The following is a 19,501-nucleotide window of genomic DNA, read 5'->3' as shown; positions in this document are numbered from 1 at the left end:
CTCTCTACAATCTATTTAGAGGAGAGCAGCTTGCAGAGAGCACTCATTGTCTAATCTAAATGAGGAAGCAATTATTACTTGCTGCAGTCTAATGTGCTTTGAGACTGGTGGGTCAAAGAGCAACCTGATTTCTTGTAACGTGTCTTTGCACTTTGGAAGATACACCTTTTTAATGACATTTATTTACTCCTGCTTTTTTTTTTTGAGACGGAGTCTCGCTCTGTCGCCCAGGCTCAGTGCAGTGGCGCAATCTCGGCTCACTGCAAGCTCCGCCTCCCGGGTTCACGCCATTCTCCTGCCTCAGCCTCTCCGAGTAGCTGGGACTACAGGCGCCCGCCACCACGCCCGGCTAACTTTTTTTTGTATTTTTAGTAGAGACGGGGTTTCACCGTGGTCTCGATCTCCTGACCTCGTGATCCGCCCGTCTCGACCTCCCAAAGTGCTGGGATTACAAGCGTGAGCCACCGCGCCCGGCTTACTCCTGCTTTTAGGACACATTTTTCTATTAAGATTACAAAATTAAGGTATTTTTCCCCTTCTCAATCCTCAATGTCCTTTTTAATTTTAGAATTTAAGCTATTGTAAACACCCCAACTACTTTTGCATATTGCTTAATGTTAAATATTATTTTTTTTAGTGCTTTCTTATAGGCATGTTCTCTGATTATAGCAAAATAGAGTTCTCTGAGTCTTCCCTTCTTTGTTTAATTTACCTCCCTGGGAGCCCCCTTGCTAGCTTTAATTTTATACAACATGTTGTAAACTATAAATAATACAGCTCCACTTTCCTAGAACATATGGAAACTGTCGCCTGCTATATATCCTTACTGTGCTTGCTTTCAGCTTAAAGACTGAATAAAGTTAATCTCCTGTGTAAAAAGTCATTTGGCCTTTTGTGTGTGTGTGTGCATTTTATTAGTTAAAACCCAGTATGGAACAGCACATGAAATTCTTCTTGTTGTGAACAGAGCACATAAAAGGGTTTACAAGGTGTGGTTTGAAGAGAGGAAGCCGTGGAACAAATGTTGGTGGAAAGGAGAGGAAGGAAGGAAAGCACTTCCTGAGAGGATACTCCTCCTGTTTCAGCTGCATCCACTCTTCAGATTCTTCCTGTTTGTCTTAGTCCATAACTGATAGTAAATTATTTGTCCTTATTTTTTTCTATTCACTTTAAAAGCATCCTTTCTCTCTGTACTAAAGCTACTCTTAAAACCAAATCCATTAACTTCCAATGACTTAACAACTTTACTTCATTTAACACTGATAATCTGAAACTTTCGTATTATATAATGCATGTATGGAAGGAATCATTTCCATGTTAACTTTCCAAGTATTCTGTCATCTCTAAGATAACCAGCTGTGACGGAATTAACAACAGAGTCCGAAGTCACAAACATTGTGGTTGCTTGGGTCGTAGGTTGGTCACTGTTTTTTTTGTTTTTGAGACAGCGTCTCACTGTGTCACCTAGGCTGAAGTGCGGTGGTGCGATCACAGCTCAATGTAGCCTCAATTTCCCGGGCTCAAGCGATCCTCTTGCCTCAGCCCCGCAAACAGCTGGGACTACAGGTGTGCGCCAGCCACAACGTCCAGCTAATTTTTGTATTTTTTGTGGAGATGGGGTTTTGCCATGTTGCCCAGGCTGGTCTCGAACTGCGCTCAAGTGATCCACCCGCCTCAGCCTCCCAAAATGTTGGGATTACAGGCATAAGCCACTGTACCCGGTCACAGGTTGGTCACTGATGAGTCTCTGCGTATTTGTAAAATCGGGATGATGCCTCTTCGCAAAGTGTGAAAACAAACATATACTACTGTTGGTTATCACAACTGAATGTAAGGGGCATCACAAGCCTTATAAAGTATTAATTCTTCTTCCAAATACATCACGTGCTACAACATCCCCTTTCTTTACAAGATAAATTAATAAAATATTTATAATTTCTACATACTGAATTTATGACTTTATATTTTGAAGTGGAGTTTCTTTTGGAATTTTTTTTTTTTTTTTTTTTTTTTTTTGAGACAAGGTCTCACTTTGTCACCCAGGCTGGAGTGCAGCACAATCTCAGCTTACTGCAGCCTTGACCTCCCGAGGTTTAAGCAATCCTCCTGGCTTAGCCCCCCAATTAGCTGGGAATATGGACATGCGCCACGACATCCAGCTAATTTTTGTATTTTTTCATAGAGATGGGGTTTTGCCATGTTGCCCAGGCTGGTATTGAACTCCTGGCCTCAAGTGACCCACTGACCTTGGCCTCCCAAAGTGCTAGGATTACAGGCGTGAGCCACCACGCCTAGCTTTTGGAATTTAATTTTAAGGATACTGTGATAGTTAATTTTATGTGTCAAATTTGGCTAGGCCATGGTACCCAGGCATTTGATCAAACAGTAGTCTATGTTGCTGTAAAGGTATTTTCTAGATGCAATTAGCGTTTAAGTCAGTAGACTTTGAGTAAAACAGATTACTCTCCACAATGTGGATGAGCCTCATCCAACAGGTGAAGGGAGAATTCTACCAGCAGAATTGCCTTTGTACTTGAAACATCAGCTCTTCCTTGGGTCTCTGGTGTATTGGCCCACCCTGTAGATTTTGAACTTGCCAGTCTCCACAATCACCAGTCAATTCCTTGAAATAAATCTTTCTCTACATATCTTATTTGTTCTTTTTCTTTGGAGAACCCTAATTCAGATACTTACTATTGACTCTTGGCACTACCGTATCTATTGTAGCCCTCAAATTGAGAGTGACTTAAATTATGCTTAGCATTGCCATGGGGGAAATGCCCACATATACCCCATGTTTCCCAGTAGTTTGAGATAACATCCTGTCAAAACACATTAGAATTCAGCCAGATATTCTAACCTGGCTTCATTAACTCTCCTCACACATCTTTTCCAAATCTCAGCATTAAACAGTGATTGGAAGAGAAAAACACAAGACTGATGTGCAAAAGCATCTGATCCTGTTCTCTCCCTTCACGACTTTCTTTTTATGAGTATTCCCCAAGGCACCGGTTGAAAATATAAGAAACTGTGGCAGCCCTAAGGGACTCAAGGTTAAAACTCACCTTGAAAAATTTGCAAGGCTACTGAAAATGTAGTAAGGTTTCAAGAGTGAGATGGTCAGATTCAGGATGTATTTTGGAGATGAGCCAGCCAAAACAACTTACCAATATATTGGATGTAAGAGGTAGGGGAAGGGAATCAATAATTAAAAAATAAAAACTGCTCTGAGAGAACCACATGAATTATTCAATAGCCAAGAAGAAATTCTAGAATAAATAATACTCAAATAATCCAAACATTGATTTGGTTGGTAATGGTGAATTCATTTTATTAACAGAAAGAATTATTTCCCTTAAATTAATTCTATGCTACCTTACTTGGATATAAGTATTGTGCAGAAACCTAACAGTGCTCTCATAAGAAGTAGGTAATCAGTGGATATTTTTGAATTAAAAAAAAAAAAGATGCTGATTTGATCTGCACATAATGCCAAAATAACATGCTTGCCTTTTTCTCTCTTAATCTGGGATTGTAAGGTAAACAGTATGCATGGTGAGTTTCCTGCTTTTGTTGAGCATGGTCCTTTAGTAATTTACACTTATAGACAATTATCAATCCTGTGCTTTAAAATTTCAATTCAAAGCATTGTCTTATAAAAAGCAGTTTAAAAAACGTTACCAAAGACAGACCATAAGAAGAGTGTTTTAAGACTAAAATACTGATGGGTAGGTAAAGGGGTAGAATGTTTTCCCAGGGAACAATTCATCAGCCTCTGACATGATGTTTGTTTTCTAAATCTCTTTTTTAAGAACAGTGAACAATTTAAAGGGAGACTAAAACACTGAAAAAAATGCTGTTCATATATTGTGTTCTTTTGAATTTTTATTTATATTTCTAACCTCTTTAGACCATTACAAGTATATACCTCATAATAAAAATGAAAATAATTCCATTTAAAATGCTATCTAGAAAGACCTTAACACGCATTATGTGTCATAATGAAGTAACACAAAGAAACTTCTTAAAACATAGGATTTCTCTCTAAAGCTTAAATGTGAGGCAGACAGACGTCTAACTTTAAAACAGATGGAACCCCAGAACATTTCCAGGATACATAAATCTGAATTTTGTGTTACATTTTATGCCTTAGACAGCTAACCAATCCAAATTGATGGTGAGGATTTCTGTACTCATTGTTTTTCCTATCTTCCCTTTCTAACATCCAAATTTAACAATTCAGTATTTCTTTTTCATAATCCTATGGATGACCTTACCAGATGTTTATTATTTTCATAATTTGCTCTGTGATTTTTAATCCTAAGTGTGTGCATATATTTAATCAACACATAATAATAAGTAATACCAATTCATGGAATCCAACATATGTACTCTGGCATAAAAAAAGAAACGCGAATTGCCACAAATAAAATGAGTTTATTTTATATTAAAGTTATCAAAAAACACACCTGTAAAATTACCCACATACTAGGCTTAGAGATAGCCTTTACAAAGAGATTATTAAAAATCTGCAAACTTATTTTCTCTTAACTATTAAAGTACATAGATTTAAAAGGTGTTAGAAGACAAAATGTTAAGTCATGGTCAATGTCTTAAAAAAAGAGTTAATATACATTAAATCTGTAGCATACTACAAAAAGATTAAATCTTAAAAATATTTTGGGAAAAAAGCTATACTTTTCTTTCTGAAAAATTTAATCTTGTGATATTTACTAAGAAATATATACTGCAAACCACAATAACAATGATCTCAAAGTTTACCTAATTGCTTCACAAATGAGTCAACTTACAAAGAAAACACAGAAAATTGCTTTTAAATATGTAACTCCTTAATTTTCCTGATAATCAAATGAAAATTTAATCTATCCCAATTAAAAATACAAATTAGACTCATGCTTAATGTAAGATATCATTATATATTTCTTAACAACATAAAAGTTCAAGCATTTTTGGAAAGCACAGACTGTGTTATTCTAAAAAAGGAAAAAAAAGAAAAAATATTTAACCACAGAAATTTGGAATATTTATATACTTTATAACACTGTAGAAATCTTTGGTGGTGACATATGGAATAAGATCCCTGAAAATACTTTAATCATTTTGTCCCATCAATCAGCGTAGTCAAGTATTTATAATCAGTAATTTTGGCAGTACAATTTTTTAGCCAAATACACATACACACATACACATATATATATATTGTGAAGTATGTGAGGGGGATCTTATGCAGGACCTAGGTGGGCTTACATAATTAATTATTTAGCAAGAAGGCTTATTTCTGGCTCCTTTTTATACCAGGAAAAATATGGTAAACTAAAGAATGGGTCAATTCTTACTCCTAAACAAACTCTGGAAATAGTTAAATACTAATGGACAAGTTGAGTAAATGTACAGTAAAATAAAATACCAGCTGCAATTTCTGGGTAAACTCAAACAGTTACCAAAATAGTTCCCTAAATAGGTTTGTGCATCTAATCCCGTGCTCCATGTGCTGGCAAAGGAAAAAGCAAGGCACTCTGGTCTATGGATACATTTACCTCTTTTAAAACCAGTAGACTTAAAAGGAGAAACAAAAAAAGATCTATCTTAAAAGAAACAAAAATGTATAGGCTAATTAAACAAAGTTCAAAGAAAAGGGCCCGCTAAAACACATGTACAGGAAAAGAACCAAAATTTAAGAAATGTAAAAGAGAAAGAAGAGTAAAATGATATCAACAGTGTATAATGATGTAAGGAAAGATGTCAGAGGAAGCACTGTGAATGTGAAAAAGTACAGTTAAACAGGACTTGTACTACCTCTTTGAGACTATCTTTGATAAGGAATTTTGAGTCAAGAAGTACAGAGGAAGAAATAATTTCTTCAATTTAGAACAGTAATATGAGTTTACTAAAGAATAGGTTTAATACTGAGACTAGATTTTAAAGAGATAAAATGGTGGCTGGGCGCGGTGGCTCATGCCTGTAATCCCAGCAGTTTGGGAAGCCGAGGCAGGCGGATCATGAGGTCAAGAAATGGAGACCATCCTGGGCAACATGGTTAAACCCTGTCTCTACTAAAAAGACAAAACTTAGCTGGGCGTGGTAGCACGTGCCTGTAGTCCCAGCTACTCGGGAGGCTGAGGCAGGAGAATCGCTCGAACCCGGGAGGCAGAGGTTGCAGTGAGCCGAGATCGTGCCCTGCACTCCAGCCTGGCAACAGAGCAAGACTCCGTCTCCAAAAAAAAAAAAGGTAAAATGGTGCAAATCAGCTCCCACAGATAAAGTTCTTGACTCGACTCACGTGACCTTATTAGGCAACTTCAGATGATATTGCCTTTGAGTAGGAAAGACAAGGACAGTTTAACAGTTATATTAAGAAGTCTAGTACCAGGTCATATAAATAAAACTCTCTTCCGAGAATTTACAATTAGAATTCATAGGAATTTGGAATAGAAATTAGAGTCCTTCCAGAAACTAAGAGGCTAAAAATTAGGGTAAAGTAGACAGAGTTATTCAGAATTAAACTTTGGGAGAAAAAAACTGAATTAATTTTACTTATTATATATGAAGAATGTGAAATAATTCATAAAATATTTTATGACTATTATCATGAGACAATGTATGCATTAGACCAAGGTACTCCTGTGTAAACATTATGTTCTTGGCCAATACTCTGAGGAAGTCCTGAATATACATTACCAGCTGGCTTCATTTCTTAAAAGGGAGACAGATCAAAGATCTCTCAAATCTCTCTCATCATTTTATCTTTTGGACAAACAAATAGAACAGTCAAGTAAATTACCTGAACAAGCATAGTAAGTACAAATTTGATTACTGATCACTAAAACCACCAAAAATATATTGACTTAGGGTTCATAATGCATAGTTATCAGTTCAAGCTAAAAAAGCCTTAAGAGTTCAATAACTCAAAATCTCTTTGAGATTTAAAGTTAAAAAGTAATATATTTCTAATAATTTCTAATGTGCAGGATTAATGACGACTGTATTTTGCATTGGCAAATTATCTCAGCCAGAAGAGATTCAAATGATTTTCGCCAACGCCAGTTTATAAACTAGCAGCACATATCAATGCCAAGCTTGTGAATGGATTGGCTGAGAAAAATTATATGAGTTAGAAGGGATCTAAGTGCTATACTGGTCACTGATTCTATTTCACAAAAGCTACCATTTTTAAAAGCTGAAAATGTAATTGGTGTTGACAAAAACATGTTAAGTTCAACTACTCTATATAGCTAAATATAGAAAATTGGTTAATGTTTAAAGCAACTTATTTGTTAAGAAGATAATTAAAAATTGTTAAAACTGAACAATTAGCTATACTTTTATATTATTAAAATCCAATGAATTTAACAAATGAAACCCACAGGAAAAGAGATGATATAATTCAAGGCATAGATTTGACATGTCAGAATACGGCAAACAACAATAAAGATAGCGTCAGTAAAACAGTTGTAAAATAAGTAAACAATTTTCAAGTGTGCAAAACTAGTCAGGAATAAAAGTGCTATGTGTGGATACCTGGTTTTCAAATATTTGTTTCAAAAACTTTCAGCTGATGGTGGAAAAACTAGAAAGTATTATGTAAGTAAAAATTTAAAGAATATATAAAACATACTTTATTATCTTACATTATGTCCTTGTTATGTCACTGCTGGATCTGAGGCCTATTTAATTACCAGATATAACACAAAAGGAGGTAAACACAGTACATCACAAAGGCTGATTTATCCTGAGCCATAAAAAGGCTCCTTTCAAGTATACTGTGGATTTGTGTTTCATCTTATATCTCAGGCACTCTAGGCTGTTGATGAATTTGAAAATGGACAACATGATTTTCTATAATTTCTAATATACATATTAGTACATCTTGCAGAACTGCCTTTAGTAGTCAATATTTGGAAGCAATTGTTACAGAAATAAAAACAATTTAAATTCATGAAAGTAAATCCCATCACTGCCACAATTTAAATAGTCATTTTAATGTGTAAATCCTGAATATATCATGTTAGAAGATGAAGTCAATGTATTTAGCATAATCTGTCTTGGGATATTTGAAGTGTAGATGACTAAAAATACACTTGTGGTCGTTTCTTCACTTTATATTTTAGTGACCCGTACCGCACCTGAAGAAAGAAATGTTTTATTATTAAGAATTAGATGATTACTTTAAAAAATTACATCAGATTTAATAGTTCATAATCATAGTAATTTTTTTACCTTTTTGATATAAAGAATAAATTCTCTTAATAAACACATATAAGACAGCATTACTTATAAACTCATAAAAAATGTAGTCGGTACTATTTAGATATATGTTACAGATTATTATTACTAATAACATAAAAACATTAATGTAACATAAAAACATTAATCCTATTATTTATGTTTTGCTTAGTACAATGTCAATGAACATTGATTATAATGATCAGAGGCCATTCACAGTCCTCCACTGCTTTCTGGGTACAAAGACAATACGTTATGGTTAACTGTTTACTATTTAATCTTCATGTAGCATTAGTTGAAAGCAAAACTGTGTGGTTAATTTTATTCATTGCTTTCTTTGTTTATGCATAGGGTTGGGACTGGGTATTTGAAGTGTATGATTTGCTAAATGAGAATGCCATTTTCTACTTATAGCAGCAGATCAAGAGTTTACCATTTTCAAAATTTCCTGATATCCTGATACATCAATCTGAATAAAGAATTTTAAATATAAACTGCTGGCCGGGTGAGGAGGCTCACGCCTGGAATCCCAGCACTTCGAGAGGCGGAGGCGAGAGGATTGCTTGAGGCCAGGTGTTCGAGACCAGCCTGGGCAACATGGTGAAACCCTGTCTCTACAAAAAATGAAAAAATTAGCCAGGTGCAGTGCCATGTGCCTGTAGTTCCAGCTACATGGGAGATTGAGGTGGGAGGACTGCTTGAGCCCAGGAGTTTGAGTGAACTGTGATTGCACCACACTGCACTCCAATTTGGTTGACAGGGCAAAAAAGCTCTATCCCCAAAAAGTAAAAAAAAAAAAAAAAATCAAACTGCTGTTCTACCATTCCAATCCTTCATTTATGGATCATTAATATCCTAAATGATAACGCAGCAGGGAAATCCTTTACTAATCATTAGGAAAACAGCTCTACACTTGACTAACCTCTTTGCGGCCTTTGGTGGTTTTCACAGATTTCATGCTTTGCGATCTTCGAAGCCCTTTGTGTGTTAACATCTCATCATCTGAATATGGCCCCTCTGCTTCTTCATCTGTTTTCTCATCTCCGTCTTTCAGTGGAATTCCAAAACCTAAACAAGTTGTCAAAAACAGCATGTTTTGGTAAAAGAACACCAGTCAGCGCCGGCTCTTTGACCCATCTGTGTACAGTTCTTTGTACGGTTTGCATTTCTCCCAGTTACTCTTTTTGCATCTGGAATGTGCTCCATGCCCTTTATCATTAAGCTTTGCCTCTTGCACTATTCCAGGTGAAACTCATAACTCATTTCCTCCAGGAAATTTTCCCTGATCATTCTTATTTTTACTATGCATTTTTAAAAATAATTATAAAATAATTTATTTTTGAGTAGGTAACACACCATCTTGTTAAAAAATTCGAGAATATAAATAGATATAGAGCAAAAAGTCTCTTCCCACCTTTCCTCCTCTTCATGAATTCAACCCAAGCATTTGTGTTTTAGTCTGTCATTTGCACTTTTGCCTTGAATTAGGAATTAAGGCTTTTCCCTTCTATGTGTCGTATCTTTTGTCAAGACTGGGAATGGTAGGGTTTACTTAAGGCATTGAGGAAGACCCCAGGGGCCTAGAACTTTGGGCAAAATAAGGTCACTGGGGGCAGGTGATGAGGATGGGGATGTTAGCTGCTATTGCAGTTGCTGAGATAAAACCCAGCCAGGTAGACTGCAGTAATTAGAAGTACCACAGACTATGTGACAGATACTAGTCAAAGAAAATAGAATCAGGCAGATCAGTGAGAGATCATGCGAGTATGCTAGAAGGCTGTTATGTGCAGCTATAAAGACTTACTACGGGCCAATATGCAAACATCCACACAGGATGATTATTGTCAGGAAGTCTGAGAGCATCTCGAGGCTTGGCCTCAATGACAAAAACTCTTCCAACCCTGAAGCTGAGGTTCTCAAACTTGAGCACGTTAGAGTTACCTTGAGAACCTGTTAATACAAGTTCTGACAACCCCAGAATTTCTGATTCAGTAGATTTGAGGTGGGGCTGAGAATCTGCATTTCTGACAATTTCCCAGGTAATGCTTGTGCTCATGGTCTGTGGTCCACACTTTGAGAACCACTGCCTGAGGACGCTGGAGACAGCAAGACAGGGACCCAAGACTCAGGCAACCAGAGTACTAAGTAGGTTATAAAGAAAGGGTTGAGATTAGAAATCCCCATGAAGAGGCCGGGCGTGGTGGCTCACGCCTATAATCCCAGCACTTTGGGAGGCCGAGGCGGGCGGATCATGAGGTCAGGAGATCAAGACCATCCTGGCTAACATGGTGAAACCCTGTCTCTACCGAAAATACAAAAAAAATTAGCCAGGCGTGGTGGCAGGTGCCTGTAGTCCCAGCTACTCGGGAGGCTGGGGCAGGAGAATGGCATGAATCCGGGAGGCGGAGCTTGCAGTGAGCTGAGATCGCGCCACTGCACTCCTGGGTGATAGAGCGAGACTCCATCTCAAAAAAAAAAAAAAAAAAAAGAAGGAAAGAAATCCCCATGAAGTTATAAATTCTCCTTTAATAAAGATAAGAGCATAAGGAGCATAAATACTTAAATCTTCAGGTGAGGAGAAAGTGGAAGGACTTACAGCCAGGCACAGTGGCTCACACCTGTAATCCCAGCACTTCAGGAGGCCAAGGTGGGCGGATCACCTGAGGTCAGGAGTTCGAGACCAGCCTGGCCAACATGGTGAAACACCCGACTTTACTAAAAATACAGAAATTAGCTGGGTGTGGTGGCAGGAGCCTGTAATCCCAGCTACTTGGGAGGCTGAGGCAGGAGAATCGCTTGAACCCAGGAGGTGGAGGTTGCAGTGAGCTGAGATTGCACCACTGCACTCCAGCTTGGGTGACAGAGCAAGACTCCGTCTCTTAAAAAAAAAAAAAAGAGTGGAAGGATTTCCAGGCTCAGGAGAAGGCATGGGATAGATTCCGTGCATGTGATAAAAAATAAAACTGGGGTGGGCTTGGTGGCTCATGCCTGTAATGCCAGCACTTTGGGAGGTCAAGGCAGGTGGTTCGCTTGAGCTTAGGAGTTTGAGATCAGCCTGGGCAACATGGTAAAACCCTTTCTCTACAAAAAATACAAAAATTAGCCAGGCATGGTGTTGTGCACCTGTAGTTCCAGCTACTCCAAAGGCTGAGGTAAGAGGATCACCTGAGCCTGGGAAGTCAAGGCTGCAGTGAGCTGTGATCATGCCACTGCATTATAGCCTGTTTCAAAAAATATTAAAAAAATTGAATACAAGTTTATTGGTCTGCTCTAAGACATGAATAATTTGAGAATCACTAAGCAAACTACAAAGAGTTGTTAATAAGCTTGTTACTCGCATAATAACATAAGCAACTTGAATTGTATAATTAGTCAAGTATAATTTTATGCTCTTAGACTTCTAGGCTAGAAGTCAGAGGAGATTTGGAAGTGGAATCAGTCCTTATTTAGGCCAAGATCCTTTGTTTTCTTGCAGTGGTCCAAGGAAGTGTGTGTGTTCCGGGTAGAAGAAACAGCATGCACAGAGGCACTGAGGAGAGTAGCTAGGGCTTGGGGATTGCTTGGAAGAACTGCAAGGAGGCCAGCGTGGCAAGGAAGGGGATGGGTCAGTGGTCCTGGAAAAAAGCTCCTGAAGCAATATTAAGTATGAAAAAAAAATGTACATATAGAAACAAACAAAGGAAAAACATAAATGAAAGGATTATATCTCATGGAAGTGAGCTTTTAGGTGATTTTACATTTTTTCATTTTTTCTTTTTTTACTTGCCAAATTCTTATTTTAAAAAAATGTTTATTTTATAATTGAGAAAAATAAACCAGGCTTCAGGTTTAGGTTGTCATTTCTAGATTTTTTTTTTTCTGTTGATGTTGCTTATATAGTATTCCTGATCCTAATATGGTAAAACAGAATGAGGAATCAAGGAAAAAGTCAGAAAGAAAGTAACTGTGAGAACCAATTTCTCTAAGGCCACAAATGTAGCATAAGAGCACAGTTCAACAAACCCAGTCCTTGCTATTTTAATTGCCTCTCATTTTGTATGATTAGGAATTGGAATTTCATTCAAAAGCTGATTATACATCTTATTCTTTTCTTTTTTCCTAATTCCAGCTAAAAAAAATCTTATTAGCTTTCTAATTACAGCTTCAGGAAAAGTGATGGATTGATTCATTACTCCACAAGTATTTTTAAAATTCTATTATGGATGAGGCAGTGTGCTGAATTATGAGGATACAAGGATGAAAAAGACACAGCTGTCTTTTTCTACCCTCAAAAAATTTAGAGTCCAATAGGGGAAACAGAAGGTAATGGGCATTATGATACTGTAATAAATACTATAAGCTAATGACAAGGTGCCAGAGGGCATACAGTAAGAGAATGTAGTCAGCATGGGGTGGGTTGGAAAGGGTGGGTTATGAGAGAAGGCCTTGTAGGAGGGGTGGCTGAGCTAAATCCTCAAAGAGTCATGATTCTGTATGGCTAGCACTTGATGGAGTGGGAGAACAAGGCTGGGGAGTTAATATACCATGCTATCTAGTTTGGACTTCATCAGAGAGCAATGAAGCCTCTGGAGGCTCGGGGAGAGTATTGAAATATTTTAAGCAGAAGAGTAACATGATTAGATTTGGGTTCTGTAAAATATTTTTCTTGCACTTTGGAAAATGAATCAGAAATGGATAAGGCTGAGGGAAGGGAGTGTAAGTGGGGAGGTTACTGTAGTATAGCAGGTCAGAAATTACAGAGTCCACAGAGAGTGAAGACAGAGCAAGGAGCCAAATTTAGAATTTATTGGGAAATGAAATCAACAAGTTTAGGCTGGGTGTGGTGGCTCACGCCTGTAATCCCAGCGCTTTGGGAGGCAGAGGTGGGTGGATGACATGACGCCAGTAATTTGAGACCAGCCTGGCCAATATGGCAAAACCCCATCTCTACTTAAAATACAAAACTTAGCTGGGTGTGGTGGCAAGTGCCTGTAATCCCAGCTACTTGGGAGCCTGAGGCAGAGAATTGCTTGAACCTGGGAGGTGGAGGCTGCAGTGAGCTGAGATTGCGCCACTGCACTCCAGCCTGGGCGAAAGAGTGAGACTCTACCTCAAACAAAAAAAAAAAAAAAAAAAGTTTAATTTAGCAATTTATTAAACCAATCCTTGAATCAAAGAGAGAGGAGACACTAGAATCAAGTCAAATATTTTCATTAAAATATACATTTTCTGGCTGGGCTTGGTGACTCATGCCTGTAATCCTAGCACTTTGGGAAGCAGAGGTGGGCAACATACTGAGATCCCATCTCCATTAATGTATTAAAAACAAACAAACAAACAAACAAAAAACATTTTCTGTTTAACTTAAAACCTGAAAATGAATACCTTATTGTTTCAAAATGAAGAGTATGGCTGATTTACTTCTGATTTTAAGATTAATAGGTTAATTTAAAAAACAACAACAAACGAAAAAGCTCACTACTCAGGGCTAAACACTGTTACCATTTTAGTAATACCCTTCCAAACTTTCTCTTACGTATATACATTTAAAAAATTAGGTATATTAATCCATTTCATCATCTACTTATTATTGTTTTTTCCCTACAATCTGGATATGTTTTTATATCATTAAGTATAGATTGACATTGTTATGTTTCACAGCTAATAAACCACCTTTTGCTTAATCATTTCTCCTAGGCATTTGGTTCATTCCAATATTTGTTATTATAAACAACTAGATGAACATTCTTGTAAATACATCTTTGAACACTTGTCTGATTATTTCCTTATGACATATTCTTAAAAGTTTCTTGCTGAGCTGAAGGGAATAAATTATGATGATTACTGCCAGATTGTCATCCAAAAGGATTATTCCATTTTAAACTCATAAAAAGTGCCTAAGAGTGTTTCTCAACAGGCTTGCTGTGTGGTTTTAAAACATGTCTGCAGATTCTCTGACACTCCTCTTCCCTTCCCTTAACATCTCAGAGGCCTTTGTACTTGCCTTAACAAATCGCCACAAAACATGTGACGGAAGTGATGCTGCTTCTAGGACTTCTGCAAGTTTCTCTCGGCACACTGGCCTGGGAGCCTTGAGCTGCCAGGTAAGAAGTCCCAAACACCCTTAGAGACCACATGAAGAGAACATAGAGGGAGATGGCTGAGAGGCTCCAACCATTCTAGCCAGCAGCTGCTTGACTCTTTTCAGCTCAGACAGCAGATGTGTGAGCTCTCTTTGAGATTATGACTCTAGCCCAGCTGCTGTCAGACCACAGCTGCAGGAGACCCTGAGCAAGAACTGCTTTGCCAAGTCCAGTCACCCCCAGATCTGTGAGCAAAATGAATGAACATGATTGTTTCAAGCTGCTGTTTTGGGGTGGCTTATTATGCAGCAATAGATAACTAGATAACTGAAACAGTTCCCAACACAGAGCACTGTTAATTAAAAACATCTTTTTTTTTGGTCAATCTGGCAAATGAAAATTATTATTATTACTATTTTTTGATTATCTGAGGCTGAGAATTTCTTTCATATATTTCTTGACCAGTTGTATTCTTTGATAGCATTGACAATAATTGGTTTGTAAGGGTTACTGGATTGTTGAATCTGAACCCTTTGCCTATAACATATAATGGGAATATTTCTGACAGTTTGTAGTTTGTCTTTTTTATGTTTTTTCCCCCCTGTATTATAGTTTTATATATTTTTTATGTAGGAAAATCTCAGAAACTATTCCATTATGTTTTCTGGTTTTGATATCATGCTTAAGAAATTTTATCTATCTTAAGATTATAAAAATGTTCACAGGGACTTCCTACTATATAGTTTAATTTTTTTATACTTAAATCTTAACCTTTTAAGAATTTATTTTGATCTAAGATTTGAGGCAGAGATATAACTTCATTCTCTACTCCACCTTCTAGCAGTCTAACAGTTATCCTAGCATCACTTATTAAATAATCTGTCTTTCCTCCACCAATTTGAAAGATTGTCTTTCTCATTTGATAAATTTCCATGTACACCTGGGGTTTGTGTCTATCTAGACGAACTATTACTAACTTCTCTTCACCTATTCTGGTCCTAGAACCATACTGCTTTGTTAAAAATACAGTCAAGAGAGAAAGTTTTGATGAAAGTTTTTCCTTAGGGAAGAAAGGCTCAGAATATATACCATTCTGTAGAAAAATTGGAAACTGGGCAGAATTTATACTCTGAACAAGTACCTTTCATAACTGAACAAATATCCTTCTCATACTGCTACCACATACTTCATATTTTTATAAAACTTATTTAATTTCATGATTTGAAATTTAAGAACTAAACAGCAGGTCAATATTTTAAAATATTTTAGTCATAGATATAAAATTTGGTAGGTGGCCAGGCACAGTGGCTCACGTCTGTAATCCCTGCACTTTGGGAAGCTGAAGTGGGCGGATCACGAGGTCAGGAGTTCAAGACCAGCCTGACCAACATGGTGAAACCCCATCTCTACTAAAAATATAAAAATTAGCCAGGCATGGTGGCGCGTGCCTTTAATCCCAGATACTCAGGAGGCTAAGGCAGGAGAACTGCATGAACCTGGGAGGCAGAGGTTGCAGTGAGCCGAGATCGTGCCACTGCACACCAGCCTGGGTGACAGAGATAGACTCCGTCTCAAAAACAAAACAAAAAAAATTGATAGGTGAGTACCATAAAAATATTATTACGAATTTTCATATTTATAAACTTGTTTTTATTTACCTAATTAGAATATAATTCTTAGCCAATCCTTGGGTATGATTATGAATAAGCTGCTAATAAAGGACTCTGGTCTAAGATATCTGGTCTAAATCAGCAAAATATAATATATATAGCAGACTCCAATCAAAATCAATATACCTATTTTTTTTTTTTTTTTTTTTGAGATGGAGTCTCTCTCTGTCACCTAGGCTGGAGTGCAGTGGCGTGATCTTGGCTCACTGCAGCCTCTGCCTCCTGGGTTCAAGCAATTCTCCTGCCTCAGCCTCCTTCATAGCTGGGACTGCAGGCATACACCACCACCCCTGGCTAATTTTTGTATTTTTGGTGGAGACAGGGTTTCGCCATGTTGGCCAGGCTGGTCTCAAACTCCTAACCTCAGGGAATCTGCCTGCCTCGGCCTCCCAAAGTTCTGGGATTACAGGTGTGAGCCACTGCGCCTGACCACCAATTTTAAATGCATATTAAGAAATGCCAAGGCCAGGTGGTGTGGCACATGCCTGTAATCCCACACAGCACTCTGGGAGGCCGAGACACGCAGACTGCTTGAGCCCAGGAGTTTCAGGCCAGTCTGGGTAACATGGTGAAGCCCCGTCTCTATAAAAAATGGAAAAATTAGCAGGGCATGGTGGTGCACGCCTGTAGTCCCAGCTTCTCGGGAGGCTGACACAGAATCACTTGAACCTGGGAGGTCAAAGCTGCAGTGAGCCAAGATTGTACCACTGCACTCCAGCCCGAGTGACAGAGTGAGACTCTGTCTCAAAATTTATAAATTAACAACAAAAACAAACAAATAAATAAAAATAAAAAAGGAAACGTCTACATTAGGAACTACTTTTACATTATTAATGTACTATTAAGACTGATGGTTCCTCTCTCTCAAAGGCATCACTACCTTAATCAATGGCCAATGCTTGATCACTACCTCTTAGATAACAGTCACAACTCGTAAAGGTATTCATTCTTGGAAGAAAGCTCATTATTTTTTCTCTTTCTTTTTTTTTTTCTGAGAAAGGGTGTTGCTCTGTCACCTAGGCTAGAGTGCAGTGGTGTGATCATGGCTCATTGCAGCCTCGACTTCCTGGGCTCAAGTGATTTTCCCACCTGCCTCCCAAGTAGCTCGGTGAGTACCACCATGCTTGGCTAATAAAAAAAAGTTTTTTTGCAGAGATATTTTTCCTTTTTTAAGGAGGAACAGTTTTTTTATTTTTATTTTTCAAATTGATTTTAATTATAAAGATGATTTTCAATCTCTCTCAAAAGAAAACTTTTTTTAATAAAAAGTCAAATAGCCCTGTACCTTATGGACTTTAACACATTAATAAGGAATGTCTTGAAAATCTTTCTTCTCGGCCTTGCCTTTGAATTAAAACTTTCTTATCATATGTGATAAAATGACTAAGGAACCGTGTCTAATTTATATGTATGTTTCTAAGATCATGATAGTTTTTTAAAGTTTTCGAATATATTAACTATGACATGTTCATAATTTATACTAGAATATGCCTACAAGCTAGCTCTTGAACTAGAATATTTAATTTTAACACATTTTCCATGGGAGTAATCTTATTTTCAAATTGAGTCATCTTTTATCACGTGCTTAAAACTTTTAATCTGTGAGTCAATATCCTTATTTGTCCACAGCACTTACAGTAAAGAGTGTTCAACTATAAAACTCCTTAGATGTCAGTGCACAGTTCGAGTAGAAAGAGCATTGATTACAGGTTAGAACTAGTGCTGGTGGTGAGAAGGTGTTGGTAACCACACCTACAGCTTCTAAAATTCATGGCAGCAAAAGAGGCTACTTTGTTAGCTAGATGATCTCCAGAATCAGCAAAAGGCAAGTACTAATCTTTTTTTTTTTTTTTTCTGAGATAAAGTCTCACTCTGTTGCCCAGGCTGGAGTGCAGTGGTGCCATCTCAGCTCACTGCAACCTCCACCTCCAAGGTTCAAGCAATTCTCCTGCCTCAGCCTCCCAAGTAGCTGGGATTACAGGCGTGTGCCACCATGCCCAGCTAATTTTTTTGTATTGTTAGGAGAGACGGAGTTTCACCATGTTAGCCAGGCTGGTCTTGAACTCCTAACCTCGTGATCCGCCCGCCTCGGCCTCCCAAAGTGCTGGGATTAATGGTGTGAGCCACTGCACCCAGCCTGAGTCACTGTGCCTGGCCTACCAAGTACTAATTTAGAGAAAATTCAGAGAAAAAGAACTATGATTAAATGTAAAGGTAAAAAATACAAGCTTAGAAGTAAATTTTGTCTACCTAAATTCAGATAGTTATCATGTATCATGTATTATTTTACTATCCACAAGCCCAATTATGAAAGAATCATATATATATACACATATATATATATTTTAATTTTATTGTAAATTCCAGGATACACGTGCAGAATGCGCAGGTTTGTTACACAGGTATACATGTGCCATGGTGGTTTGCTGCATCTGTCAACCCATCATCTAGGTTTTAAGCCCCGCATGCATTAGGTATTTGTCCTAATGCTCTCTCTCTCCTTGTGCCCCACCCCCCGACAGGCCCCAGTGTATGTTGTTCCCCTCCCTGTGTCCATGTAAAAGAACCGTATATTAAAACAAACAAGCACACCTGCTGATTCACTGGGGGCTGGTTTACTTTTCTTTTTTGCTTCTGGTAGAGGTTGGTATGGTCTTTGTCCCACAGGCTCATCACCTTGGATAGTTGTTAAATCATGCATACTGAAGCTTCTTAAACGTTCAGTTATTGCTCCTTGGCTCTATTTAACAGAGAAGTGACAGATCCAAGAAAAAATATTTAGTATGCTTACATTTAACTATCCCTGAACATTTTATTAAGATAACTTCAGAAAAGCTGAAACAATTGTACAATGAACACCCAATATTGTTTACATTTTGCAGTATCTGCTTTCTCACCTATCTGCCATCTACCCATCCATGAATTCATTTTATTTTTTCATGCATTTCAAAGTAAGTTGGAGACATCAGTATATTTCAACCTCAACATTTCAGCATCATATTTAATTTTAAAATGTAAAAGATGTATGATGGGCTTACCCTCAGTAAACAGCATCCATAATGTTGCTGTCTCCTAAAACTAGCACTTTGGGGCTTAAACTTTAATATTTAGGGCAACTTTTAATTTTTTGTTTTATTTATTTATTTTTATTTATTTATTTATTTATTTAGAGACAGTCTCTCACTCCGTTGCCCAGACTGGACGGCAGTGGCGCAATCTTGGCTACTGCAACCTCTACCTCCCAGGTTCAAACGTTTCTCCCGCCTCAGCCTCCCGAGTAGCTGGGATTAGAGGCATGTGCCACCATATCCAGCTAATTTTTGTATTTTTAACAGAGATGGGGTTTCGCCATGTTGGCCAGGCTGGTCTTGAGCTCCTGACCTCAGGGAATCCACCTGCCTTGGCCTCCCAAAGTGCTGAGAGTATAGATGTGAGCCACTAAGCCCGGCCAAGGGCAACTTTTTTTTTTTTTTTTGAGACGGAGTCTCGCTTTGTCGCCCAAGCTGGAATGCAGTGGCGTAATCT

The 19,501-nt window shown here is 37.8% G+C and overlaps 1 protein-coding gene across 2 annotated transcripts in view; it reads right to left on the bottom strand.

Annotated features, from left to right (window-relative positions):
* Positions 1-3,875: 3,875 nt before the first annotated feature.
* The window catches only part of REEP3 (receptor accessory protein 3), a 105,374-nt gene continuing 89,748 nt past the window's right edge, over positions 3,876-19,501 (bottom strand). Inside the window, exons 5-7 of one of the 2 annotated variants that reach the window (XM_030797729.1) lie at positions 18,569-18,716; positions 9,167-9,312; positions 3,876-8,144 (exon numbers count right to left, since the gene is read on the bottom strand). In XM_030797729.1, the coding sequence (XP_030653589.1) occupies positions 8,088-8,144; positions 9,167-9,312; positions 18,569-18,716 (351 nt within the window). In that variant the 3' untranslated portion in view covers positions 3,876-8,087. The remainder of the gene's footprint in view (positions 8,145-9,166; positions 9,313-18,568; positions 18,717-19,501) is intronic. The other variant, XM_030797728.1, reaches the window with a different exon arrangement.

The sequence above is a fragment of the Nomascus leucogenys genome, chromosome 18 (assembly GCF_006542625.1).
Source record: "Nomascus leucogenys isolate Asia chromosome 18, Asia_NLE_v1, whole genome shotgun sequence".
Lineage (NCBI taxonomy): Eukaryota > Metazoa > Chordata > Mammalia > Primates > Hylobatidae > Nomascus > Nomascus leucogenys.
This window is presented reverse-complemented; position numbering and strand designations above follow the sequence as displayed.